General features: G+C 39.0%; 3 protein-coding genes across 5 annotated transcripts; all 3 read right to left on the bottom strand.

The window, feature by feature from the left end:
* Positions 1-1,742: 1,742 nt before the first annotated feature.
* LOC111444005 (probable serine/threonine-protein kinase At1g54610) lies at positions 1,743-7,973 on the bottom strand. Of its 2 annotated transcripts, none has more exons than XM_023081902.1 (8): positions 7,764-7,973; positions 7,142-7,557; positions 6,223-6,507; positions 5,822-6,139; positions 5,072-5,299; positions 4,805-4,905; positions 3,862-3,979; positions 1,743-2,608 (listed from the first exon to the last, which is right to left on the bottom strand). In XM_023081902.1, exons 2-8 carry the CDS (start codon positions 7,481-7,483, stop codon positions 2,306-2,308), a joined length of 1,695 nt encoding a protein of 564 aa, XP_022937670.1. In that variant the 5' UTR covers positions 7,484-7,557; positions 7,764-7,973; the 3' UTR covers positions 1,743-2,305. The 2 variants fall into 2 exon arrangements, with proteins under 2 accessions (XP_022937670.1, XP_022937669.1); XM_023081901.1 differs by having other exon boundaries at positions 7,142-7,550; positions 7,764-7,972.
* Positions 7,974-9,652: 1,679 nt separating this feature from the next.
* On the bottom strand, positions 9,653-13,225 carry LOC111444004 (probable nucleolar protein 5-2). The gene is made up of 9 exons (XM_023081900.1): positions 13,122-13,225; positions 12,624-12,723; positions 12,353-12,394; positions 11,983-12,162; positions 11,728-11,892; positions 11,413-11,613; positions 10,635-11,132; positions 10,414-10,548; positions 9,653-10,339 (listed from the first exon to the last, which is right to left on the bottom strand). The coding sequence occupies exons 2-9, from the start codon at positions 12,699-12,701 to the stop codon at positions 9,905-9,907; spliced, it is 1,734 nt and encodes a 577-aa protein (XP_022937668.1). The 5' UTR covers positions 12,702-12,723; positions 13,122-13,225; the 3' UTR covers positions 9,653-9,904.
* Positions 13,226-14,879: 1,654 nt separating this feature from the next.
* Positions 14,880-27,763, bottom strand: LOC111444001 (acyltransferase-like protein At1g54570, chloroplastic). 2 transcript variants are annotated; one of them, XM_023081896.1, is made up of 13 exons: positions 27,075-27,758; positions 26,922-26,973; positions 26,127-26,182; positions 25,552-25,710; positions 25,344-25,448; positions 22,641-22,747; positions 22,348-22,469; positions 21,078-21,186; positions 20,796-20,929; positions 18,861-19,230; positions 17,556-17,669; positions 17,101-17,186; positions 16,526-16,956 (listed from the first exon to the last, which is right to left on the bottom strand). In XM_023081896.1, exons 1-13 carry the CDS (start codon positions 27,415-27,417, stop codon positions 16,656-16,658), a joined length of 2,058 nt encoding a protein of 685 aa, XP_022937664.1. In that variant the 5' UTR covers positions 27,418-27,758; the 3' UTR covers positions 16,526-16,655. The 2 variants fall into 2 exon arrangements, with proteins under 2 accessions (XP_022937665.1, XP_022937664.1); XM_023081897.1 differs by lacking the exons at positions 16,526-16,956; positions 17,101-17,186 and adding an exon at positions 14,880-15,017 and having other exon boundaries at positions 27,075-27,763.
* Positions 27,764-27,779: the final 16 nt, after the last annotated feature.

Raw genomic sequence — 27,779 nt, 5'->3', positions numbered from 1 at the left:
CGAGTTATCTTATAGATTGATTCGAATCACGGGTTTATAAATAATTTTTCTTTTATTTTTTGTATTTGATCATCGAGGTAATCCGTTCCAAAACTTTCATTTGGGTTGATTCTTATCGTTTTTTCGGGTTCTTGGATAATTTAGATCAAAAGATCATGTTCTTCAACAAAATTATTAGATCAAATCCCGAGAATTTTATAACAGCAATTTTTTAAAACATATACGCACCTTTTAAATAACGAGCTCAAATTTTCTCGAATTAATAAATTTCTAGGTGTAATGCTTCAACTCGGAGCAATGTCTAATGTTAGGCATTGACTTTAGACCGAGGAAAAAACATGTTAAAATTTTAAAAAAATTAATGAATATATTATTAGGTCTTTTCAATGTGTGACAATAGGGAAATTTTATTCCTTTCATAACTACGAACTTAACATAAATGTTGACAAAAAGGTCGAGATCTCGACGTTACAAACAAATTAATGAAAATATCAATAATCTTAAAAAAAAAACGTTTTTACCGATTTAAATGAATTATAAATCTTTATCGTTAAATATTAATATTTATGTTTATAGTGAGTAGAAGGGTTCATATTATCAATAACTTAGATCAATCTCGACTATCCAGCCAAAACCATAAAGGTTTGGTTGATTTTTTATGTTTTTTTCAGTTTAGGTTGAGTTGAATCTTTTAAAAATAAAAAATATGGGTCGGTTTGCAAGTTCGACATTTTTTGGTCGAGCTAAAAAAACTAGAATTATAACCCAACCCTACTATACTTCTAAAATTATTACGAAAATTAAGAATATTTGACGTTTATAACTGATCTTATTGATACATAGTAACTTGTGAATATTTGATATTTGAGTTTTATGAGATTCTAGTATATGTACTTTGACAACCCAACCAAAGGGTTGGTTGGGTTGTGAACTCTAGTTACACGAGTTATTAACTCATCCAATTCAAAATTTGGGTTGGTCGAAAAAAAATTTCCGACCCAACCCATGTTTACCTGTACTTATCTTGAATTTTTAAATCTATAATATCGATGGTGAGACAATGTGTGAGACCCCACCTCTCCCTAGCAAACACGTTTTAAAAACCTTGAGGATAAGCCCGAAAGAGAAAGCACATAGACAACATCTGCTACTGGTGGTGGAGTTGGGTCGTGATAACAAAAGCTCATATGTGTTGGATGATGAAAGTCCGACATCAACTAATTTAAGGAATGATCATAGGTTTATATTCAAAGAATACTCTCTCCGTTGGTATGAGGCATTTTGGAGAAGTCCAAAGCAAAGTCATGAGAGCTTATGCTCAAAGTGGACAATATCATAGAATTGTGGTGTTCGTCTAACATGGTATCAGAGCCATAGCCTAAACTTAGTCGTGCCAATAGATTGGTAAATTCTCAAATGTCGAACAAAAGACTCCAAAAGAAAATGAGTCGAGCCTTCTTGAAGGCATAGTAAAAAATGACTAAGACTTCAAAAGAATAAGGAGTCGAGCTTCGATTAAGAGGAGGCGTACTTTATTCGAGGGGAGGTGTTGGATGATGAAAGTCCGACATCGACTAATTTAGGGAATGATCATGGGTTTATATTCAAAGAATACTCTCTCCATTGATATGAGGCCTTTTGGGGAAGCCCAAAATAAAGCCGTGACAACTTATGCTTAAAGTGGACAATATCATACCATTATAGAGAGTTGTGTTCGTCTAACAATATGAATGCACAACACATTATGGTCAACAAGAATTAAAATATTCATTGGATAACATAAAAGGTTCACAAAAGTTGTCATCATCATCCAAAAATAATAAATAAAGAACAATGAGAAGAAAAAAACAAACAATTTGACCACTTTCCTAAAGAATCTTTATTCATAAAGTGTAGTTTATAGCAGAAACTTCACAAGGAACTTCTCAAGAAAGTGGTCAGTTTTGAATATTATCTAACAAAGTGGTAGCATTGGAGAGAACTCTTTTACCTTATGCAATGATCTACCTTATGTTGGGCAATGAATAGCATCACCATGGCCAAGAAGCTTTGTCGATATTATTTTCGAGCACTCTGCGAATGAACAACGAACGAGCACGAGCAGAAAGATCTAGCAAATTCGGGGAATCTATGGAAGAAAGCGAGACATTAGGATGTCCCATTTCAGATAACAAAAGAAAACCAGGTATGTTCTTGCTGCAAGACACCAGGCTTGATGTCAAAGTTGGTCAGAACGTGGCATTTCTAAGTATATAAGAACTTGACCGGTTCTGGTGCATGCTTCTTAACTTACATGATGCGAAGTTCATGCTACCTTTTTCCCTTTAACTGAAGATTGGGTTGATTGTCGGTCTTTTGCATCGCCTCCCGGATACTTCTGCCTTTGAGCACCGATGTCGGAAGACTCGACCAATGGTCCGGACCAGGTTTCGTTGAACTTGTTTGGATAGCCGAATGATGTTGAACTGAATGCAACATCAGAAGGAACAGCAGCTGGATCAATATGACGCGAGTATCCCAATGTGAATCCGAGTGCCCCGTCCTGATGTGGAGGGGGGAACTTTTCGCTCTTGCTCTTTGCATTTGCGTGTGTAATTAAACGTCGTCTCTGTTTCAGAAGAAGAACAGACATGTCGTAAGTTAGAATCGGAACAAGATCAATCCTAGCTTTTTCATAGCTACAGCTTGAAACTGCCGATTAATTCACAACAAGAGCGTCCAAGATTAATTCACAAGGAAAATGTCGAAAAAATTCAATAAACATCTGTCGACATAGTTAAGTCATGATATGCAGGCCATGGAAGATTACAACCAAGTCAAATATTTTGAGCTAGGCCGACCCATGGTGGTTCATAGGTATGAGAGAAACTGAAAAATAGCCACCACCATACTTCGAATACGTATAAACCAGCCCATGAAGATAAATGTACTAATTGTACAAAAGATTTGGACATAGTGTTTTGGAAACGGTAAACCTATTTGTCAAGAGATGAAGGGTTACAAAAAGATGCTAGAAACCATAGGAGATATTGTATGCTTTGGCTCGTTACGTATTGCTGTCAGCCTCACGGTTTTAAAACACATCTACTAGAAAGATGTTTCCACACCTTTATAAGGAATGTTTCATTTCCATCTCTAACCGACGTGGGATCTCACAATCTACCCCCTTGGGGGCCCAGCGTCCTTGTTGGCACACCATCTGGTGTCTGGCTCTGATACCATTTGTAACAGCCTGAGCCCACCACTGGTAGATATTGTCCGCTTTGACCCGTTATGTATCACCATCAGCCTTACGGTTTTAAAACGCGTCTACTAAGGAGATCTTTTCACACCCTTATAAGAAATATTTCATTCCCATCTCCAACCAATGTGGTATCTCACAGGAAGAAACGCTAGGTCATCTTATTCTTCACTGCCCTTTCAGTCTATGGTTTGGAATCATATTTTTGAGAAAATGGAGATTTCCATTCGTCTCCCTCAGAAAGTGGACGATTGGCTTCTTGAAGGCTTTAAATTTATGGAATTTGAGGAGCAAAGCTAGGCTTTTGGGGAGTTATGCAACCAGAGCTCTTTAGCGGCACATACGAAAGGAAAGGAACAAGAGGTCTTTTAAAGCTAAGTCTTTACACTCTGATTCTTGTTGTACTTTTGTACAGAATACAGTTTCTTGGTGTTCTTTACCAGCAAAACTCTCTTTTGTGATTACAGCCTCTTGATGATTATCCAGTGATTAGAAGACGCTAATTATGTCGTTCTTAGGCACGGTTTCTTTCTAACCCGGCCCTTTGGCTGTTCTTGTTTAATACTTCAATGTAAAAACACATCATAAATGTTAAATAGAACAAATTTAAATACACTCACGTCAATATTTGATTGGAGTTCTGCATTGGCTCCTTGAATAGGAATGGCCCTACCAGCACGGTTACGTGGGCGTGTCTTCTTCACATGATCGTTCTGCAGTTTACTTGCTGCTCTTTGTCTGTAAAACCATATGAATTGATGCAATATACTTAACAAAATGGGCACAAGTCACGTTAATAAACATAATCCACATAAGAGCAGTTCCAAGATGTAATTATCTAAGGATCTTAGTGTAACAACTCAAGCCCACCGCTAGCAGATATTAGCAAAAATCCTATAATACCCTCCCTGGTTTCTTAAATTGCATAGGCTGCTCGGTTTCCCGCATTCAATGCTAGAATTTACAGAATTGAGGAAATTGTATTGTGGGTATTGAAGCGGTTTTGAAATGGTATCAAAGCCTGACAACGGGCAATGTGTAAGCGAGGACACTGGGCCCCGAAGAGGGATGGACACCAGGCAGTGTACCAGCAGGACACTGGGCCCCGAAGGGGGGGATTGTGAGGTCCCACATAGGTTGGAGAGGGGAATGAGTGCTAGCGAGGATGCTAGGCCTTGAGGGGGTGGATTGTGAGATCCCACATCAATTGGAGAAGGGAACAAAGCATTCTTCATAAGGGTGTGGAAACCTCTCCCTAACATACGCATTTTAAAACCTGAAGAGAAAGCTCAAAGAGGACAATATTTGCTAGCAGTGAGCTTGAGTTGTTGCACTTATTCTTTTTTTTGTTAGGCCTTCTCGTAAGTGTTGTTTTGGCTCATTTCCGTAGTTTGTGGCTTTCGAGAGCCGTTTTGGTATTCTTTCATTTTTCATGATGAACACTTGTTTTTCATTAAAAAGATTAAAAGAAATGATTCTAACACCAAGCATCAAGTATCAAGTCTTAATGAACTAGTAAACACCAAAAAACCCGAGCAACATAGAAGTATTGAGGTATCAAACCTTCGCGCTTCATCGTCCCGTCTTTTAGCATCCATCTCCTTACTAGGTGGATATTTGGGGAGGCTTGAAGGTTCACATGCATAAGGTTCTGTAATGAAAAACTGCAAAACAACGTGAAATAATAACATCAACAATTAGAATGTGCTGCCATTATCAACACAAACGAATACGAAGCTCAGAGAGAAGTGAAATGTGAAAGGAGAAGCGACAATATCGTGCAAATATGATACCATCAATCAAAACAAATAACACAAACTTTGGCGTCACCTCGCTTTTCAATGCATCTCTAGCTGTCGTCCTCTCAGCGGGATCAATTGCAAGAAGTGTATCTATAAGAGAAAATGATGATGGTGGGAAATCTTTAAAGGTCTCTCTTATACATCTCTTATAAGGTTCTCTCGGCCTAAATAAGGCTGCATTGGGCAACTTCGCTCTCTTCAAATACTCATCTGAAGGTGAGCCACACAGCTTGAATATCTTATGTAGTTGTTCAACCTAGGGAGCAGTAAAGACATCAGATGCACTAATATCTACTAAGATGTAAATAGAAGAGAATGTCAGTTCCATATGTGCATTCATATATCGACATCATAAATTATCGACACCGAGATGAATTGGAAGCATAGGTAGATACTGAGCAGCTCATACTGATTGTATAAAGAATGAAGAATTTTAATCCTAAAGCTGTAAGTTCACTTAATAAGAAGTAAATGCCTATGTTCATGGAAACCAACTTTTATTAAGATGGAAGAACAACGAGCATGAAAACGTTTCCTCGCTCACATACTCACATTACCCTACTTAACGCACCAAGGTTCAATTCTTCAGAGATAGATAACCTACAATGTACAATTTCCTCTTAAACAAAAATAAAAACACTGCTGTCCCAATGACTAAGATCTGGCACTCTTTTGAAAACCTGCCCAGGGCCGTAAACATAATAAAGCCAATCAGATCTAGTTGAAAGGTGACTTTGAAAAGGAGAATGTGGTCGAGTGAGCGAAACCAGATAATTACCTCTGTACGGCCAGGCATTATGGGCCTCCCAGCTAATAACTCTGCCAAAATACAACCTGCACTCCAAAGGTCGATGCCTACACCATAATGAGTTGCACCTAGTAGAAGCTCCGGAGATCGATACCATAATGTAACAACACGATTAGTCAAAGGGTGCTTGAGTTTTGGATCAAAGAAAGTAGCTAGTCCAAAGTCCGCAATCTTAAGCATCCCTTCACCATCAATAAGAAGATTCGAACCCTTAATATCACGATGAAGCACCCTGTGGTTGTGACAATGCTCGAGTCCTGATAGCAGTTGTTTCATGAAACACTTGACCTACAATAGAACTCCCTCTCAAATGAAGAAAGATTACAATCTGCATCACTATTGAAAATTAAATTAAATATGAACTAACCAACCTGAGCCTCTGTAAATTTGATGGATGGGTTTGCAGCAAGTCCAGCTAAATCATGCTCCATATACTCAAACACAAGGTACAAACTACATGACATCCTTGATGTAACCAAACCCTCTAACTTTACAACATTAGGATGATCTAGGCGCCGCAAAATGAGAATCTCTCTAGCCATAAATCTTACACTCTCTGGCTCTAAATTGTCAAATCGGACCTTCTTCAGTGCAACAACTTTACCGGTCAATGTGTCTTTTGCTTTGTACACATTACTGTATGTTCCTTGTCCAATCTGTGCTTAAGAAGATGTACATATAAAGGTTAGAATGTAAAAAAAATTCCCATCATGAAAAATTTGGTTCCACCCCTGCAGTCACCATCTCAAATGATATGGAAAATCACTTCCTAATCATCATGAACAGTTCTGTATACAACACAAGTAAACTATAGCAGAGAAAAGTGATGGAATGAAGATCTTAGTAAACGGTGCTTTAGATGCACGTGATTCCAAATTAATGCCGGATAGAAAGGATTTTGGTCATAGTTTTCCTTGTGATGGTCTGAGACGAGGTGGTAATTGTGATATTTCGGCTTGGGATGCCTTTTATTCGGCCATTTTTTGGATGTTAAATACCATTGGATGGGTTACTTTTTATTGGCACTGGAAGCACATCACATTATGGCAAGGTAACGTATCACAATTTAATGAATCTTCCACTTATCTATGGTTAAACAACAACTTATCAATGGATATAATCCTTTTGGTATGAATAGTTTATCAGTCTAGGCATGGATGTTCTTATTTGGACATCTTGTTTGGGCTACTTAGAACACATAAGAAAAACACTTAGATAGCGAAAATTACACCATAATAGTATCAAAAACCACTTAGATAGCCAAATGATTCTCAAACATAAACAACAAACCTTATCAATCTTCTCAAAGGTATCAGCCTTCCTCGGAATCCAACCACTGAGTGCCTCCCCACAGACTGCTGTGAGCCAAGAAGGCCATCCAGCCGCCACCTGCTCCCCCTGTGATTGCTTTGGCAAATTACTCAGTCTGGGGTTAGGTTTCGACTTTCTTCTCTGCTCTTTTGTCAAAGGCTGAGCCCCATGGCCATGCCCTTCCTTCTGAGTAACATCAACAACAGCCGCATCAGCTTCCTTCCTTTCCAAATCATCACCAAATTCAGAGCTCTTCTCCTTCTTATCCTCGGAATCTGCTAAGTTTCTGGAAGCTACCTCTCGGCTATTTATACATCCCATTGCTCAAAATCAAGCTCCATTTCTCTTCTCCATAGCAAACAACAAATCCCCCTTCTAAACCTGATATCTAAAAACCGAACAAACAAACAAAACAACCTTACGCCACGCATCCAACATAAACTCATAAAACATCAACCGATTGTCAATAAAACAAACAAAAAGCAGCCAAATTACAAATAGAGCAGTAACTTTTCAGGGAGAGAAAGCTGTCTATAGTCAAATCGGAATCCACAACAACAATTATATTCAATTAGCTTTTGAAACAGAGATGGAGAAAGACCTTTTTCGAGATGAAACGAACTGTGTCGGGAATATAAACTGAGAAAAAGCTCGTGAAATCAGTAGAAACAGATCTTCCACAAGTCCTCAACGATTCAAACCCACCGCCCCTCCGTATCTCTTCCTCCTCCTCCTCCTCCTCCGGTGAAATGCGAGGTCGTTGGTGAATGAACAGAGAGCAAGTGTCCGGGTAAGAGTTAAGTGTACTGATTGTAATGAAATTGGCAGTTTTTTGGAATTTACTCATTTTGACATTTAACGAAGAAATGGTTCAAAATAATAATTTGTATTTATTATTTATTTATTTATTTTAAATCGAAAAAATAAATTAAAACTGAATTATATTTTAAATTATAGTTTAATTAATTACTAATGTTCTTTTGAAAAATAATTTTAAAAAATATTAATAATGTAAAACTGTCTTTATAGTTGAAGACAGAGGTTTTTAATATAATTAATATATGATTTTGTAATATTTGACTGCCTGAAAAATCATAAATATTTAATTTTAATATAGCTTTTTTTTAAGCACATAGACCACGAGAACCTAAAAAAAAGAAATTAATGAAATATAATTGATCATAATATTTTATTAATTTCTAATAATTTAAAATATTATTCTAATTTTCAATGGCCCAAAATGAAACTAAAATAATTTTTATTAAATTAATAAAAATACCCTGTACTTTGACTTAAATATAATTTATAATTTTGAAGTTTTAAAAATTTGGATAATACTCTTGAAATTAAAAAAAAAAACTAAAAAATATATTTAAATTTTAAAAATGTCATATTTTAAATTATTAAAGTGGTTGGTATTTTTGTTGAAAAACTATCTAATACTCTATTTTTATCCGTATTTTTTGAACTTATGCAATAAAAGAGTAAACAATCCTTAATTGTCGGTACAAAAAAGAATGGACTTAGTAGCCCGAGCTGCGACAAGGTGTGGTGTCATAACACTAATAAGAGATGGCTCAGAGGGATGCTAGTATAGAAACGAGATTTCGTAAGTTTCAGAACTTGGGAGCATAACTAAAGACAAGAGAACTCAACTATCTTTCGAAAAGATATGCCGCCACGGTTAGAAGAAATAATTATTTGAAAAGACAATTATTTCACTTGCAAACATATTTGGACAAGATAAAATATATGACGAGGTTACCCGATATTATATAAACATTGATCAACAAAAAAAAAATATATCACATCAATAATATATCATCTGCTTAGGAATGTAACAAGAAAATTTTAATTTTTTTTTTTTTTTTTTAAATGCAGTATTAATAAAAATTTATTCAAATATATTTCTAAAACAAAATATTAACAGCATTCAAATAACAAAATATAGAAATAATTTTATTGACTTGAACTTTAAAATATATTGTAAAAAAAGAAAATTTAAGAATCATTTTTCTTATTTTTTAAAAATTTAGTATTAACGAAAATTTATTCAAATATATTTCTAAAACAAAACATTAACCATTTTCACCTAATTAATTAATAAATAAATACATAATATATATATATATATATATATATATATTCAATTAAAATATAGGGATAATTTTATTAATTTAAATTTAAAATATAATGTAAAAAGAGAATTTTTAAAAGTAGTATGAATGAAAAATTTTTAAAATATATTTCTAGAACAAAATATTAACCATTTTCAACTAATTAATATATATATATATATATATTCAAATATAAAATTTTAATTTCTCATTTCTCAATTATTAGTCCAAGTCATTGCAATTTTTTTAATTTCAATTATTTCAATAATCGGCCGACCCTAAGGACATGAAAATTTGCAACAAGTCAATGAATTTTAAATCATGAACTATTCTGCCTAATGAAAGACCCAAATTTAATTTAAGGGATAAAAAATTCAAGAAATTAAACAGGATAATAATAGCCGCCAAAGAACATTGGAATCACAAATACCATATTCCCTGCCGGAGAGCGCCTTATTGAAGAAGCTCTTCCAACTAGAACAATGTTTTGTCCTCCCCGAGATATGAATCTGTAAGAGATTGGAGAATACATTAGAGAGAGATTCAGATATAATAACTTAATTAAACAAACACCACCATCAATCTAATTATACACCCTATGCTAACAAAACTGCCTCCTCCTTCCTTAACACACTCGATCTTCACTTCTCTTCTTCTTCTTCTTTTCTTTCTTTTTGCTAGCCTGCTCGGCCGCTTCCTCTTCTTCGTCTTCCGTCGCGTGCTTTCGCTTCTTTTTCTTCTTCTTCTCCTCCTCCGCACCGCCGCCATCTTCTTCTACTTCGTCGGGTTCTTCCGTTCTCTTCTTCTTTTTCTTCTTCTTTTCCTTCTCCTCGTCACCATTTTGTACTTCTTCGGTTTGTTTCTTCTTTTTCTTCTTCTTCTCGTCCTTTCCGACTTCAGGTTTCGAATCGTCCTCCTTAACCGTTTCCTCTTCGTCTGCTGCCCTCTTCTTTTTCGTCTTCTTTTCTTTCTTCCCTTCAACAGTTACAGGGGCATTTGCTTCCTCCTCAACAGCCTTCTCGAGTTTACCGATGATAGAATCCGCTGCGGTGTTGTATGTCTACATAAAACAGAAAAGTCAGTGTCTATTATAAACAAGTGGACGAATAACAGATTGTGAAATGACAATCAGACCTTGGCAGCAGTTATTAAGCCCCCGACACTCTTCTTCCGATCCTTGTCGTAGGCTTCGATCTTCGGTTTGCCTTTAGCCGAACCAGCAACATGTCCCAACTCTCTACCCTCGAGGTTTCTTAACCTTGCTTCCAGCTGAGTAAACAAACGGTCATGTTTCAGACACTTCCATAGATCTTTAAAAGACAAATAAATGAAAAAGATACCAAGAAGAAGAGTACCTTAGCGCGGTTTTCAAGACCCATCGAGTTATCTTGGCCATCGCCCAGAGCATCGCACCTAATTGCCAACGCAGTTTTAGCAGCTAGAGACCGAGAGATCTTTCCTTTGAGCTTTGGAGCGGCCTGACCAATTAGGGATGCATGATAGATGAGACCATACTTGGGAGTTGCATGCTTTGTTTTGAGAGCTCTGAACAGAGCCTTCTCAGCTCCAAGAATCTGCACTGTGCTTCCAGGCTGCTTAGCAAGATTGAGTAAACTTCCACCATGGGCAATTAGGCGGGCACCGACAAGCTCTCCGACGAGGGCAGTCAAGTTAGGAGCAATGGTGTTCATCCTGCTTTTTAGATAATCATACAGTTGGGCTCTGTATTCAGAAAGAGAAAGGACCTGATCACAGAGCTCTCTAATATTTATCAAATCAAGATCACTAACTTCAGTTCCCATTGATATCATACAGGCCTCCTTCAGCTCAGTCTCAACCTCCTCTGGCAATATCTAGAATGAAATATGCATAAAAAAAATCAACATTTGGAAATGTAGACAGCACAAGAATTTCTATAATGTTAAAAGTAAAATTAATATGGCTCCATTGGGAAGGAAACCGACATCGCATTTTTATGCCACGAACACATTCAACTCCAAAAAGGTGGGTCAAACAGTTAGATAATAATCTAGTTCAAGACTTGCTTGAGTTGGAAGAATAGGTAGACATTAGCCATTGACATGAAACAAGCATACAAGCGACACCGGACTTTAACAAATACCATATATATACCTCGGAGAAATCAAGCTGAGCTGCATTATCACGGTTGCCCATTAATTTCACCGTCTTGGCATATTGTATGTTATCCTGAATAATTTTAGCAAGCTCTGGAAAATGCCAGCCATACCACTCCCTAACCCGCATTGCATAAGTGTTCAATTCCTTGTCAAGATCATCGAGCAATCCAATAGCTTGTATGATCATTGTATCCACCTGAAAATGGGATCAAACATGAGTTATATCATTTTGTTGAAAAAGTGCACTAACAATATCGACAATAAACGTTTATTGAATAGCCAACAATGCTAAATCTGAGAAAGAACAAACCTTATCAGCACTGAACTTCAGTTTATACCGAGACAAACTATGAGACAATCCCAAGCTCATTGGTGCCAAATCTTGAACAGCTAGACCCAATATTAGTTCATTCAATTGATTTCTTAAACCTCTTATCAACTCCATAATAGAACTGTTGTGCACACAATCTATTTGCTGCATGAAAAGAAGTACATGACACTCAATAACATTGGATAACTTCATACGCAAACCAGTAAAAAGTTATTTGTAGAACGAGCCACATACCAGCTTCTCTTTGATTATATTTCCAAGCTTAGAATCAGCAACACCCAAGGTTTCACCATCACAGTTGGCTCGTAAAAATTTTCGCAAACCTTTGCTGGGTTTGCTGTCAATCAACAATGTGGTAGCTTCCAAAGCTTCTGACATGTTTTCAAACTTAGAAAAAGCCTTGAGCTTCACCACCTGATACAATGAAATCAAAATGTTAGGCCCTAGCAAAATAGAAGAAGGTGCAGCAAGCACACAAAAAACGTCAACAGGAAAATGTACAAATTGACATTTTTCATGCCCTAATACAGTACATCTCCCATGTCAAAGAATGCCGGTAACATGGATGCGAATGTGGTAGTGGCTGTAGATTAAGAGAGATTACCTGTCTAGCAGATTCTGCATTGGAGAAATCCTTCCATAAATCCTACATTCAAAGTAGTTCGAAAATCAAGATCCATAAACATTGGAAGAAATCAGTACATACATATATTCACTTATGATATATATTTAATCAAGTGAACGACACATTCTCTACTTAACTTCTACTATTGCCAATGAACATTAGGCAACCACCAAACCATAAAAAATAGCTATTTTTACACATCCACCTTCAAACGAAATATACTCTTAAACAATTTTCAAACAGCATCTACCTCAACTTTGTTGAGCTTTCCTTCATCCAAAACTTTAAACAGGGCAAAGCCCGCCGATGTCTCGAACAAGACAAGCATCTTCACGACCTCCCCAATACACCTGAGAAATACAAAACCATTCCCATTGCACGTTAGTCAAACAAATCACTGAAAAGTCCAAGCTGAAACCAAAGAAAAAATCTTCAGTTCCTTCCACATTAAAACCATATAAATAAACATACTTCAAGCATCACTAAGGCAACCGCAATATATCCTTTCTACAGGAAAAAAATAGCATCTAATTCCAATAACCACATTAGATTATCCAATGAAGATCATGATTTCACTATGATACTTCAGAAGTTCCTCGAAACTACAAAACTGCTGCTCCCATGGCCGGTCTAGTAACAATCCACCAAACTTCATAGCTACGGCTACCGATCAAACTCACCCATTATCGGAACTCAAAAGTAAGACGTCGGAGAATGATTGAAAGAGAGAGAGAGAAATTCGCATTACCTTCACGGAGTTCGGCGTCGGGAAAGGGGGAGGGAGCGAGAATTAGGGTTTAGCACCGAGAAGGGTTTGGGAGAAACGTAATTTACATTATTTATATAGCGGTGGTGTAGAGAGGCTGAGAGGGTTTTGCAGGGCGACTCTGGTCGTCGGGGTACTTTCGGTATTTAGAAAATTAGTAGGGTTGTTAACGTCCATCCATGACAAATATATTAGGATTATATTTATTTTATAAAATCTCTGTTTATTTGGTTGACTATGAAATTAAATTTAATTTTTAAGATTATATTTGATAATCTTTTGGTTTTAGATTATTTAAAATTAAATAAATAACCCAAAAAAAAAAAAGACTTATTTGTTGAAGTAATAGTTTAAGAATTTACTAAACATTTTTTAAAGTTTAGAGACTAAATAGACATAAACCTTAAAAGTCGAGAGACTAAAATTGTAACTTAACCTAAAAAACCTAATGAAGAGACAGCTCACGTACGGTTCGGGAGCCGAGCCCCAGCACAGGGACTTAGGTCAACACTTATTTAATAGGCAGTCATCAATTGGAAGCGGGCACGATGGTGATGAATTGCGATTGGTCCAAACCTTCGACCAGCAAATTATTGCGACCCGCCCAGAATGGCCATACATCCTAAGACCTTATTCACACAGTGAAGAAAGGCCGAATGGATGGGAGCAGTCAACTGGCTGCTTCTTGGCCACGCCCACCCGCCGATACGAGATACTTGATCTAAATTCTCAAATAGGAAATTGCACACCATTCGTACGCATAGGAACATGGGTACATGATATAGAAAGTAAAATGTTTAGCCAGTGTTTCGTTCCCCTCTTATAATCTACAACCAATGAAGAATGTTTCCACACTCTTATAAAGAATGTTTCGTTAGCCATCAAAACAATATTTAGCCATCATCAAAACAATATTTAGCCATCAATTTTCGTATGTAAATTCAAACGAGTACTCGAAAAAACTAGACGCTATGCTATATTTAGATACTCGTGATTTGCACAACTTCATAAAATTTAGAGGTAAATTACTAAGGCCTTGTGATATGATTAGGGACGTCAGTTGAACTCTGACCGCACATGATGACAAATTACCATTATCTCTTGGACACGTGCGATATCCAAGGTTATTTTAGACTCGTGGGTTGTTTGGAGGCATTGTCAACCACGTGTTTGTATTTGTCTATTGTGTTTAGGTTTTTTCGTGCGTCGATGAGATCTATCTCTGGGTTGAGTACAAAGCTGTCAAGTTCAATTTTTGTGTCGTTAGTGTTAGAATCGCACAACAACACACACTTGATCTAGATGAACACAAATGACAGGAGTGAGGAAATGCAAGAAGAAATATTAGCTACAAGTTTATATTGATGACTTCAAGTATGTATAATAAGAGAGAATATTATACACAGAAGACTTATCTTCAAGTGCCACAGCTCAGGCTAGAAGAAGAATAAGAACTAAACAGCGAAAGAACCGAAGGCTATGAACATTCTAACAAAAATACAGAAAAACCTGATGAACTTCCAGAGAAATCACGATGTCCCTCTCCAATGCAACGAGGATGGTTGTCACTCTTCCCGTGCATCCCCGGAAGACCTTCAAATCTGGTTTTAGAAGCTTTTGGTGCGTAACGGCCCAAGCCCACTGCTAGCAAATATTGCCTTCTTTGGGCTTTCCCTTTCGGGTTTCCCCTCTAGGTTTTTAAAATGTGTATGCTAGGGAGAGGTTTCCACACCTTATAAAGAATGTTTCGTTCTCCTCTCCAACCGATGTGGGATTTCACATGGTTGGTCTCTTGTCATGGCTACCAACGTCCACCGTTTTCTAAACTCAAATTGTTGTGGATCATCCGTTCAAAGAGGCTAAGTCTTGCATACGTGTCTGAAAATGCTAGACAAGCATATAGAGAGTCAATAACCTAAGCTAGGAATAGCTGAAATACATTTTAACGAACCAACGATCCTAGTAAAAGAAACTAGGAATCAATGGTAAATAAAACTTGAGAATAACTGGAAAGATAAATAATAAAAACTTGTAAATGAAAAGTTAGCTACTTACTGAGTAAAGTTTACTCATCAAGATTATTTTAATTTTTCTTTCCAGATAAACGTGATGCAGAGCAACCGATGTGACGAGGCAGTCAGGGTAGAGTCTTCTGGGAATCCTTTTCCGAGTATGTTTTATGTACATGTGCTTTTGTTGTTAAAAACTTATACGAGTTATTTTGAGAGATAGTACTTAGTTTTACGTTTACTGTTTATAAATAATATGATTCACGACTAGTTTTTAAAGCAAATTATCTGTGTCATTAGTAACTCCTGTGATTCGAACGGTCGATGAGCGGGTGTTACACTAAGAAGCTAAGTAAGTTGCTGTAACCACTAGTTGGAGATCCTTTTCACAATCCATCATTGGTTGCTGTGTAAGTTTTTTAATAGCTCAAGCCCACTGCTAACAGATATTATCCGCTTTGGCCTGTTACGTATTACCATCTACCTCACGGTTTTAAATTTCGTCTGTTAGGGAGAGGTATCTACACCTTTATAAAGAAGGTTTCGTTCCCCCTCTCCAACCGATGTGGGACCTCACAATCTACCCTTCTTGGGGGGCCAACGTCCTCGCTGGCACACCGCCCAGTGTCTGCCTATGATACCATTTGTCATAGCCCAAGCCCACTGGCTAGCAGATATTGTCTTCTTTAGGCTTTCCTTTTCAGGCTTCCCTCAAGGTTTTTAAAACGCGTCTGCTAGGGAGAGGTTTCCACACTCTTATAAAGAACGTTTCGTTCCCCTCTCCAACTAATGTGAGATCTCACAATCCACCCTCCTTGGGAGCCTAGCATCCTTGCTGGTACATCGCCCCGTGTCTGGCTCTGATACCATTTGTAACAGCCCAAGCCCACCACTTACCGATATTGTCCGCTTTAGCCTGTTACGTATCGCCTTCAACTTCACGGTTTTAAAACACGTAACTGTTAGGGAAAGGTTTCCACACCATTATAAAGAATATTTTGTTCCCCTTTCCAATCGATGTGGGATCTATTTCGTTCCCCCTTCCAACCGATGTGGGATCTCACAATCCACCCTCCTTGGGGACCTAGCGTCCTCACCAGCACGCCGCTCGGTGTCTGGCTCTAATACCATTTATAACAGCCCAAGCCCACCACTAACTGAACCGTTACATATCGTTTTCAACCTCATGGTTTTAAAATGCGTAACTATTAGGGAGAGATTTCCACACCCTTATAAAGAATGCTTCGTTCCCCTCTCCAATCGACGTGGGATCTCACAGTTTTCTTCCATTAGTTTGTAAATCCATCCATCACGAATATTCAAAACCATGAACTCGCTCAGTTAGCACCTGAAGTAAGCAACTCATAGGAGTTTCTAATATCAATCTTTATTGAACTTATCCAAGTCTAGTTATTCAAATCCACAAATATATCAGAAAAATGAGCAAAATATACTGTTTATAGTATAGGCATCTTCTTCAGGCTGGGATGGAAGAACAAAACCAAATTCAAGGGTCAAATGTAGGAACTTCATGTTGAGAGGAGTATATGGCTCTATACACCGTTCGGTCGATAAGGCTTCGATATGGATCCTCCTTTCGCTTCTTAATCAAGTAAGCTAAACTAAGTTCGACTTCGGATTTCACATGATTATACAGATCGTTAGCGTTTTTCTTGTCCTTCAGAAACTCCTCTCGCCCTTTAGTTATTATTGGCTTACCGAACAGGTAATATAAACGACCAGGTATCTTCGGAAAGAGCAAAGGGACGAAAAGAACCTGACTAGCAACCTCTCCGCTACCCACATCCCTGAAACCATGGTATATTCAACATCCAGAAAGATGAATCGACTTCGATCGACATTTGTAATGCTTGTTTATTCAAAAAGGAACATGAGACAAGACATGAAGCAAGGTCCTAAAATGTTTTGTCATGATGATGAAGAACAGTTACCTCACTTTAGCAGAATTCTCATTTACTTCTCTGAGGCTGTCATTAAGTACAGGGATTTTCATGAAGTCGTTATAATCTAAAACCAGCTGCAAATACGAAATACGACGACGACGATGATGATAATAACCAGAAAAGTAGTGAACAAAAAGACAAGTTTGCACCATGAAAAATATGCACGTCTCTGAAAGGTGTCCATAGGTTTTCGGGCTCATATGGCTCCTTGTTTGAGGTGAGGGCATCGAGCTATGATAGCCTAACCAAGTTTGGCTGATGGTTTTACGAGCTCAAATTATTGGGTCGGTTAAATCGAGTCTTCCTAACTTCTCAAGGAGTCGGTTAGTAACGAGTGGTTCGAGTGGGGAGTGGTTAGGAATGGGGTCCTATCACAACTCCTTATGCTTGAGCTGCCAAATGGTAATCGAATATCATCAAATTGGATGGGGAATCAAACTTACTTGTGCCATATCATCTTCTCCAACAGCACCAAACGGTACGATTGTAGCGCCAAAACGAGCAGCCATCCTCACAAACTCCTGTTGATTCGGCCAGAACAGCTTATACTCTTCACCCTGTCAAGTTTTTAGAGGAAACAATGAACGAACATGGGAAACGTTAACCTCAACCATTAGATGAAAAGGTGGCAAGATAGGTCATTTTGTGTAACGGCCCAGGCCCACCGCTAGCAGATATTGTTCTCTTTGGGCTTTTCCTTTCGGGCTTCCTCTCAAGGCTTTAAAACGCGTCTGCTAGGGAAAGATTTCCACACCCTTATAAAGGGTGTTTCGTTCTCCTTTCCAACCAATGTGGGGTTGTGTCTCCAACTAATGTGGGATTCTCACATTTTGACTCGAAAAAACACCGCCATGAACTCTCGATGCCATGATAACGTGATGTTAAAAGTCTGAAAACTCAAAAGCTGAATCATGCAAAACTAAAGTACATGAAAAACTTTAAGCTTCTGCAACCTTGTGGTTACAGATGTCGAGGATTGTTGGGAGGAGTCCCACATTGGCTAATTTAGGAAATGATCATGGGTTTACGAGTAAGAGATACATCTTCATTGGTACGAGGCCTTTTGGAGAAGCCCAAAACAAAGCCATAAGAGCTTATGCTCAAAGTGGACAATATCATACCATTGTCGAGATCCGTAATTCCTAACATGGTATCAGAACTGTGCCCTTAATTTAGCCATATCAATAAAATCCTCAAGTGTCGAACAAAGAAATTGCTAGCCTCAAAGGTGTAGTCAAAAGTGACTCATATGTCAAACAAATGGTGTACTTTGTTCAAAAGCTCCAGAGAAAGGAGTCGAGCCTCGATTAAGGGGAGGTTGTTCGAGGATTACATAGACCTCAGGAGAGGCTTTATGATGTACTTTGTTCGAGGGGAGGATTGTTAGGAGGGAGTCCCACAATGGCTAATTTATGGAATGATCATGGCTTTCTTCATTGGTACGAGGCCTTTTGGGGAAGCCCAAAACAAAGCCATGAGAGCTTATGCTCAGAGTATCAATATTATACCATAGTGGATAGTGGAGATCTGTAATTCCTAAGAACAGATAAGTCCTTTCCAAACGTCATTTTATGCAAAAAGTTTAAGCTACTTAAATTCATTAGCTTAGCTGATTTATACGAACAGAAAGAGGAAATCAAGCTTAATTAGAGTTTACAGCTACATGGTGTTCACTCTATCTCGACATCAGTTGTAGTCTATTAAACTGCAAATTTTTCGAGGTGATGGAAGTGAGGAACGTAAAGTACCTTGTAGTGAAGAGCCTCGCGCGCACCCCCGGGATAGAGGAGAACATGAGCTTTTTCTGACAACAATTTGTATAGATTGTTAGCAGTGACAGGTACTGCACCAAATACTTTCATCCAGTCAACCATAGAAGTTTCAGGAGATTCCGAGTCGAGTTTTCCCATGAACAACTCGGGATGTGCTATTCCACGAACCACAACATGCTTCTCTCTTATAAATCTTTCAACTAAAGGAGCAAGCTCTATTCCTAATAAATTGTGATAACCTACTAGCAACACAGGACCCTCATTAGGAACTCCAGAAAGACCTCTCACTATAGTTCCATCTCCCAAAGTTGAGAACATTGTAGAACCTGCGAGAAAATGAAATAATCTGCCACACATAATAACTTTCAGCCTACAGAAGTAAATAAGAGGAGAAATTTATAAAAAGGTTGGTTCATGCACAGGAGTAACAAGGCCCAAATATGGATGTAACCTACAGCAGTAGCCCAGCCTCGAAGGTGTAGTTAAAAGTGACTAAAGTGTAGAATAAAGGGTGTACTTTTGTTTGAGGGTGCCAAAGGAGTCGAGCCTCAATTAGGGGGAGGTTGTTCGAGGGCTCTATAGGCCTCAAGGGAGGCTCTATGGTGTGCTTTGTTTGAGGGGAGAATTGTTGAGGATTGTTGGGAGGGAGTCCTACGTTGGCTAATTTAGGGAATGATCATGGGTTTATTAGTAAAGAATACATTTCCGTTGGTACGAGGCCTTTTGGGGAATCCCAAAGCAAAGTCATGGGAGCTTATGCTCAAAGTGGACAATATCATACCATTGTGGAGATCTGTGATTTCTAACATGGTATCAGAGCCATGCCCTAAACTTAGCCATGTCAATAGAATCCTCAAATGTCGAACAAAGAATTGTGAGCCTCGAAAGTGTAGTCAAAGGATGCACTTTGTTTGAGGGCTTCAAAGGAGTCGAGCCTCAATTAAGGAGAGGCTGTTCGAGGGCTCTATAGACCTCAAGGGAGGCTTTATGGTGTGTTTTGTTTGTGGGGAGAATTGTTGAGGATTGTTGGGAGAGAATCTTACATCGGCTAATTTAGGGAACGATCATGGGTTTATAAGTAAGGAATACATTTCCATTGGTACGAGGTCTTTTGGGGAAGCCCAAAGCAAAGCCATGAGAGCTTATGCTTAAAGTGGACAATATCATACCATTGTGGAGATCCGTGATTCCTAAAATGGTATCAGTGCCATGCCCTAAACTTAGTCATGTCAATAGAATCCTCAAATGTCGAACAAAGAATTGTGAGTCTCGAAGGTGTAGACAAAAGTGACTAAAGTGTAGAACAAAAGGTGTACTTTGTTCGAGGGCTTCAAAGAAGGAGTCGAGCCTCAATTAAGGAGAGGTTGTTCGAGGGCTCTATAGACCTCAAGGGAGGCTCTATGGTGTGCTTTGTTTGAAGGGAGAATTGTTGCGGATTGTTGGGAGGGAGTCCTACATTGGCTAATTTAGGGAATGATCATGGTTTTATAAGTAAAGAATACATTTCCATTGGTATGAGGCATTTTGGGGAATCCCAAAGCAAAGCCATGAGAGTTTATGCTCAAAGTAGACAATATCATACCATTGTGAAGATCTGTGACTCCTAACAGTGTCCATCTAACATGTTATGTAAAACAAGAACATTTTGTTCATTGACGGTAAGCAACTTGCGAAAATTAAGATATCCAAGAGGCTTCAGTTGATTTCGTTAGTTCTTTTAACTGTCCATGTGTGTTCTTTCGTTTTCTTAGGTTTATGCTCTACTTCGATTGAAGATCTGGGTCAAAAGACAAAACTCATCTTTCTTGAAAAACGGAAGGGAAGAACATGACATCGCAATTTAAATTTGATCTCGATGAAACAATACATCAATGAAAAGTTAGTTCGATGAATAATTGATGTAAAAGTTACCCAGTCACTTGAGTAAACGCGTAGTTGTACTCTCCTACACTGGGCGGAAGATAATCCGAAACAATATCGTGCTTTCTTGATCGACGATACTTGTTAGTGCATTTGATTACTGTCATCAAACCAATACCATCTTCCTGTTACATGATATGATGGTGACAAGTCATATGATTTTACTTGAAAGATAGAAAGGAGAAGAGTGTTACAAGCATAGTGCAGCTCTCTACATTTTTCTAATCAGAAATTTATAGGAATCATGGTGTTATCTACCATATTTTCACGTACCAATAATAAGGCGTGCCCATTTTCGTTGAAATACCGAGCTCTACAGTTCGGTAATAATCTCCGTAGTCGTTGGGCTTCATCTCGACTTGGAACCATGTTATCCTTGCCACTGAAAGGCACAACAAATTGTAGTCACTTGTATGAACGTTGGACCAACTATGAAACGATCAAATTCTGATAATTCAGTAGGATGATTTGTCAATTTAAAATAAAGAACTCGAACATAATCATTGTGGCAGGAAGTGGTTCACGATAGACGAGAGATAGACTGTGAAATCCTATATCGGTTGGGGAGGAGAACGAAGCATTCTTTATAAGGGTGAGGATTTCCTAGCAGACACGTTTTAAAAGTCTTGAGAGGAATTTCGAAAAAGAAAGCCTATAGAGAACAATATCTACTAGCGGTGGGCTTGAGTCGTTATAGATAGTATCAGAGCCAGACATCGGGCGATGTGCCAGCGAGGAGGCTGAGCCCTGAAGGAGGGTGGACATGAGGCAGTGTGCTAGTAAGGACGCGGGGCCCCGAACGGGGTGGATTGTGAGATCCCATATCGGTTGGGGAGGAGATCGAAGCATTTTTTTATAAGGGTGTCAAAACCTCTTTAGCAAACGTTTGCTAGGGCTTCCCTCTTTGGGCTTTCCCTTTCGAGCTTCCCTCAAGGTTTTTAAAACACGTTTGCCAGGGAGAGGTTTCCACCTCCTTATAAAAAATGCTTCATTTCCCTGATGTGGGATCTCACAATCCACCCTCCTTCGGAGCCCAACATTCTCACTGACACTCGTTCCTCTCTCCAATCAATGTGGGATCTCACAATCCTCCCTCTTTTAGGGCCCAGCGTCCATGCTGGCACACTGCCCGGTGTCTAGCTCTGATACCATTTGTCACAGCCCACGCCCACCGCTAACAGATATTGTCCTCTTTAGGCTTTCCTTTTCGGGCTTCCCTCAAGGTTTTTAAAACATGTCTACTAGGGAGAGGTTTCCACACCCTTATAAAGAATGTTTCGTTCTCCTCCCCAACCGATGTGAGATCTCACAACCTTGAGTAAAGTTTGGTCCTATGTAAGGTCCTAATGTTTGTCCATTGATTATGGTGGCAAAACCTTTTTGTAACTATTATCCTTTTAAGTTTTGTTTTACTTGATCATTTGTCTCTCTTTTTGTGAACTTTAGCTCTTGCATTCTTTCAATGTTTTTGCATTGAAATTCCAGTTATAAACACACAGACACCACTCACACCCATGCACACACACTAAGTTCAGGTAAAAACCTGGCTAGCACAAGTACTTCGGCTTTAACAGCATGGAGACGAGAATTAGCATAAGCAGCAGCTGACTCGAGCAGCTTCAGCTTCCAAAGAAAGGTATCCTTCGGTATAATGCTAACTAAATCCTGAAAAAACTCATCTCGTATTAGCTAACCGTGACAAAAATCTTAACTTTTTTTCAAAACGCGTCTACTAGAGTGGTCGAAACTTTTCAATTTTTGAAATATGATCTAGATAACAACGATATCGACAACGAATAGAGACAGAACGAAAAGGCGACATCATATCGTCCTTACCGAGAGATATGGTAGTAGAGAAGTCAAGTTGAGTGACATTTTTTCTAATTGCTGCATTGGAGGAAGCTTTCTGTCAACATTGACTGTTGCTATCTTCAATGGTTCACCTGGTGTAGCAGTAGAAATAAACATGATTTTACCTTTTAATCATAGCTATAAATCAATAAGTATTTATAGTGTAAATCTCATTCAAACAAAGATAACAAAGGAAAAAGGTTATATGTAAAACAAAGAAACGTTTGGAAGGTTATATCTCAAAATGAAACTTGAAGAAGATAAGTTCTTAATGATTAACCTTCCGAAATAATGCTTTCGGCTTTGTGTTGGAGTAAGTTACCGAAAAAGAGGATCCATCACCGTTCATCTGTGAGATCCTACATCGGTTGGAGTGGGGAACGAAACATTCCTTATAAGAGTGTGGAGGAAGCCTCTCCCTACAGACGCGTTTTACAACTGTGAGGCTAACAGGGATATCCAATGGACTAAAGCGGACAATATCTGCTTGCGGTGGGCTTGAGTTGTTATTAGAGTAAGATACTGTAACAGCCTAACAGTCCGAGCTCACCGCTAGCAGTTATTGTCCTCTTTGGGCTTTCCCTTCTGGGCTTCCCCTCAAGGTTTTAGAACGTGTCCACTAGGGAGAGGTTTCCACACCCTTATAAGTAATGTTTCGTTCCCTTCTCCAACCGATGTGGGATCTCACAATCCACCCCCCTTGGGGGACTAGTGTCCTCGCTGGCTCACCGTCCGGTGTCTGACATTGATACCATTTGTAACAGGCCAAACCCTCCGCAAGCATATATTGTCCTCTTTGGGTTTTCCCTTTCGGGCTTCTCATCAATGTTTTAAAATGTGTCCACTAGGGAGAGGTTTCCACACCCTTATAAGTAATGTTTCGTTCCCCTCTCCAACCAATGTGGGATCTCACAATCCACCCCCCTTGGGGGCCCAGTGTCCTTGCTAGCTCACCACCCGGTATTTGACTTTGATACCATTTGTAACAATCCAAACCCACCGCAAGCATATATTGTCCTCTTTGGGTCTTCCCTTTCGGGCTTCCCATTAATGTTTTAAAATGTGTCCACTAGGGAGAGGTTTCCACACCTTTATAAATAATGTTTTGTTCCCCTCTCCAACCGACGTGGGATCTCACAGTTAATTCCCACCTTGAATCTAATAACCATGCTGACATGAACATTATCAATTTAACCGAGTAATTTGGAGCCTTAGTTTCAACATCTTCATCATCCTTCATTGACACGTTTTGATTGGTGGTGAAAGAAAAAGAAGAGGAAATGGAAGCAAACAAAGTAGTCAGAAACCTTAGATCGTTAAAATTTAATCCTGCCATTCTTTGTTGTTAAGGTTGTAAGAAGAAAAGGCAGTGATAGAATGAAGCATGGGACTAGCACTGAGCTGCCCGTTGCTAGCAAATATTGTCCTCTTTGGATTTTCTCTTTTGGGCTTCCCCTCAATCCACTCCTCTTGGGGGCTAGCGTCTTTACTAGCACACCACCCGATATCGGGCTCTGATACTATTTGTAACAACCCAAGCCCACCGCTAGCAGATATTGTCATCTTTGGACTTCCTCTTTTGAGTTTTCCCTCAACGTTTTTAAAACGTGTATGCTAGGGAGAGGTTTCCACACCTAAGCCCACCGCCAATAGATATCGTCTCTTTTAGACTTTCTCTTTCAGGCTTCTCCTCAATCCACTCCCCTGGGGGGCTAGCGTCCTTGCTAGCACACCACCCGATGTCGGACTCTGATACCATTTGTAACAACCCAAACCCATCGCTAGCAGATATTGTCCTCTTTGGGCTTTCCCTTTCGAGTTTTCCCGCAACGTTTTTAAAACGCGTTGTTAGAGAGAGGTTTCCACACCTAAGCTCACCACTAGTAGATATTGTCCCTTCTAGACTCTCTCTTCGGGCTTCTCCTCAATCCGCTCCCCTTGGGGGCTAGCGTCTTTGCTGGCACACCACCCGATGTTGGGCTCTGATACCATTTGTAACAACCCAAGCCCACCGCTAGCAGATATTGTCCTGTTTGGGCTTTCCCTTTCGAGTTTTCCCTCAAGATTTTTAAAACGTGTCTGTTAGGGAGAGGTTTCCACACCCTTATAAAGAATGTTTCGTTCCCCTCTCCAACCAAGGTGGGACCTCTTTATCTCAGTACTCGGTGAGACCAATGGTATGCCAGAAGCACGACCTTGTCCTTAGTAAATCTCCAAATTGCCAATATATAAGCCACCAAACTTCCATTATTACCATTTCACTACCATCCCAGAAAACAGTGATCATGAATCTAATCTTCAACAAAAGTACGAGTGGCAGGATGGATGGAAAACAAAAGACAGGGAATTTATCCTCCTTTGTCACGTAAGCGCATTTGTGAAACCCATTAGATTCGGGCTGTTATCGCTCTCAGGAAACCAAGAGAACGCTTCGCCTTTTCTTGCTCGTTTTTCTGCTAGATTTCCTATTATGATCCTATATACCTAAAGTGTAACGACCCAAATCTACCGCTAGCAGATATTGTCCTCTTTGGGCTTTCCCTTTCGGGCTTCCCCTCAAGGCTTTAAAACGCGTCCGCTAGGGGAAGGTTTCCACACCCTTATAAATGGTGGTTTGTTCTCCTCCCCAACCAATGTGGGACATCACATAAAAAGAAAGAAACAGACAATTAGTAGCAGTCTACTCACCCACAACAAAGCTAAGAAGGTAGAGAACGGTTTCGTGCAGCGCATCAGGCATAGCTCCTAACAAAGGTAACAAGGGTTGTAATTGAGACCTGCCAAAAGATGTAGCTGATGGAGGGCCAAAAAACTGTCAAGACACTGAAAATTGCATGACCAAACCATATCATGTGATTAAATGAACTTGAAGCTAAACTGCAAATATGGAACCAACCTGGATTTGATAAGATCAGAACAAGGTCAATTACAGGATTACGTGATGCAACTGCAAGTGCTAAGCATCCTCCAAATGAGTCCCCGACTAAATAAATCGGTTTGTTCGGGGAAGGAGCATGCTCTGACCTGATAGTTTCTTCAACGAGTTTCACGAGTCCTTCAGATAACACAAGTTTGGTTCATCAGCAGTATATAAACACTTCTAGTTAATGAACAATCAACAACAATCTATACCTTGTTAGGTTATGGAGTCTACTCCTTATTCAAAGAAAAATGGTCATATATAGTAGATGGTTATATCCGATAAAGCTATATATAGTAAACCGAACCATATATATACCCTTTAGACAGTGTTTTGAAAATTTACTTTCTGTATTCTCTCTCCAGTTCTTTGTGTTCATCTAGATCGAGTGTGTGCATTATTGTGCGATCCCAACAGACCTCACAAGTTAAAGTTTTAAGTGCATCAACAAATCTACGTGAATTCCTTAAACGTGGGAAAAGTTGACTCACGAAGCACTCATAAAACTTGTATCCTTGAAAATATTCTAGGAATAAAGAAAACGTTTAAACCTTCAAATGGCGTTCTATCTTGAACAGGAATATGTAGGCACCGAACTTCGAAAGCCCTGCATCAGTAGATTGCTGCTTTAATCGACGCTAAATCGACATACAAGCAAAAGAAATGTCACCAATTCAAGCATATTTATTATCCAAATAACGTCCATATGTCTACAAGAATCATCTCCGTTCCACATTTTACAAAAGAAACTTCCATGCCCGGTCCGGAATACTTTTAACAAAACCAGTTTACAGCGATAGAATGTTCCACAATTCATCAAAAACAACCACGTCAAGAGATAAGGATACATGTAACAGCCTAGGCACACCGCTAGCAGGTATTGTCCTCTTTGGGCTTTTCCTTTCGGGCTTCCTCTCAAGGCTTTAAAACGCATATGCTAGGGAAAGGTTTCCACACCCTTATAAAGGGTGTTCCGTTCTCCTCCCCAACTAATGTGGGATTGTAGGATGTCACAATACATGTTTCAGTTCCGAAGTGTCCTCTTTGGACTTTCCCTTTCGGGCTTTCCCTAAAGGCTTTAAAACGCGTATGCTAGGGAAAGGTTTCCACACCCTTATAAAGGGAGAAGGATGCTAGCAGGTATTGTCCTCTTTGGGCTTCCTCTCAAGGCTTTAAAACGCGTATGCTAGGGAAAGGTTTCCACACCCTTATAAAGGGTGTTTCGTTCTCCTTCCCAACCAATGTGGGATTGTCGGATGTCACAATGCATGTTTCAGTTCTGAAGTAAATTTAGTTTGAATTTTCATTTAGTATCAATTCAACAGCATGAGAAGTGAATGGCTTACTTCCCAAGAGCTTGATGATGCATAATGAGGCCACATCCAGTGCCATCCGCTCCTAAAGAGTACACAACCAATACTACCAAATTAGAACAATTCATTCCATGTTTATAAATTTGATATCAGTTTTGAACTTATCAGCTGGTGCAAAATCATTACCAGGTAAGAACAAAAGAATTGGAGAACCCTTTAATGGACATCCAGATGCAACAGGGCAAAACCAGCGCGGCGGACCGCCATCACGATGCCGAGTAAACTCCTTAGCAGCAGCAAAGTAGTCTTTCAATGTCATAGTTCCATACCCATCATCCCAAAATGGCTCCAACTTCTCTGGAACATCATTTCTCAGCTTGATCTTCTTCTCTTCACCTTTAGATTTCACCCTTCCATTGCCCTTGCCTATTGAAGAACAACTCCTCTCCCTCTCCCTAACTAAAGAAGCTCTATTCCGTTGAACTGAACCTCCAAACATCGACACCCCAACGCCTAAACAAGATGCCATGTCTTATTGCAAGCAATGAGATAAGCTAGACACGTTCTTCAGCTTCCAAAAATCAAAACAATTTCAAGATTCAGCGCTAATCACTTTAAAGAACAGCTTAAATAAACCGAATTCATATTACAGAGAGAGAATCCCATTGAATTGTCGAACAAAAACAACCCAACCAACACGTTCTGCGTTGAGCTGACAACAAAATGAACAATTCAGCAACAAAAAGGGGTAAATTAAAACAAACCCGTAAAGCTAATGTAGCCATTCCAGCTAATCCGGAAGTTCAAATTCCTTATGGAACACGCATCAAAACACTGTTCGGAACAGGACAAAGCAGGAAAATAAAGTGGACTAATCAGATATATACCTAC

Source organism: Cucurbita moschata, unplaced genomic scaffold (genome assembly GCF_002738365.1).
Source record: "Cucurbita moschata cultivar Rifu unplaced genomic scaffold, Cmos_1.0 Cmo_Scf00006, whole genome shotgun sequence".
In the NCBI taxonomy this organism is placed as follows: domain Eukaryota; kingdom Viridiplantae; phylum Streptophyta; class Magnoliopsida; order Cucurbitales; family Cucurbitaceae; genus Cucurbita; species Cucurbita moschata.
The sequence above is the reverse complement of the archived record's forward strand: the minus strand, read 5'-3'. Positions and strand labels throughout refer to the sequence as shown.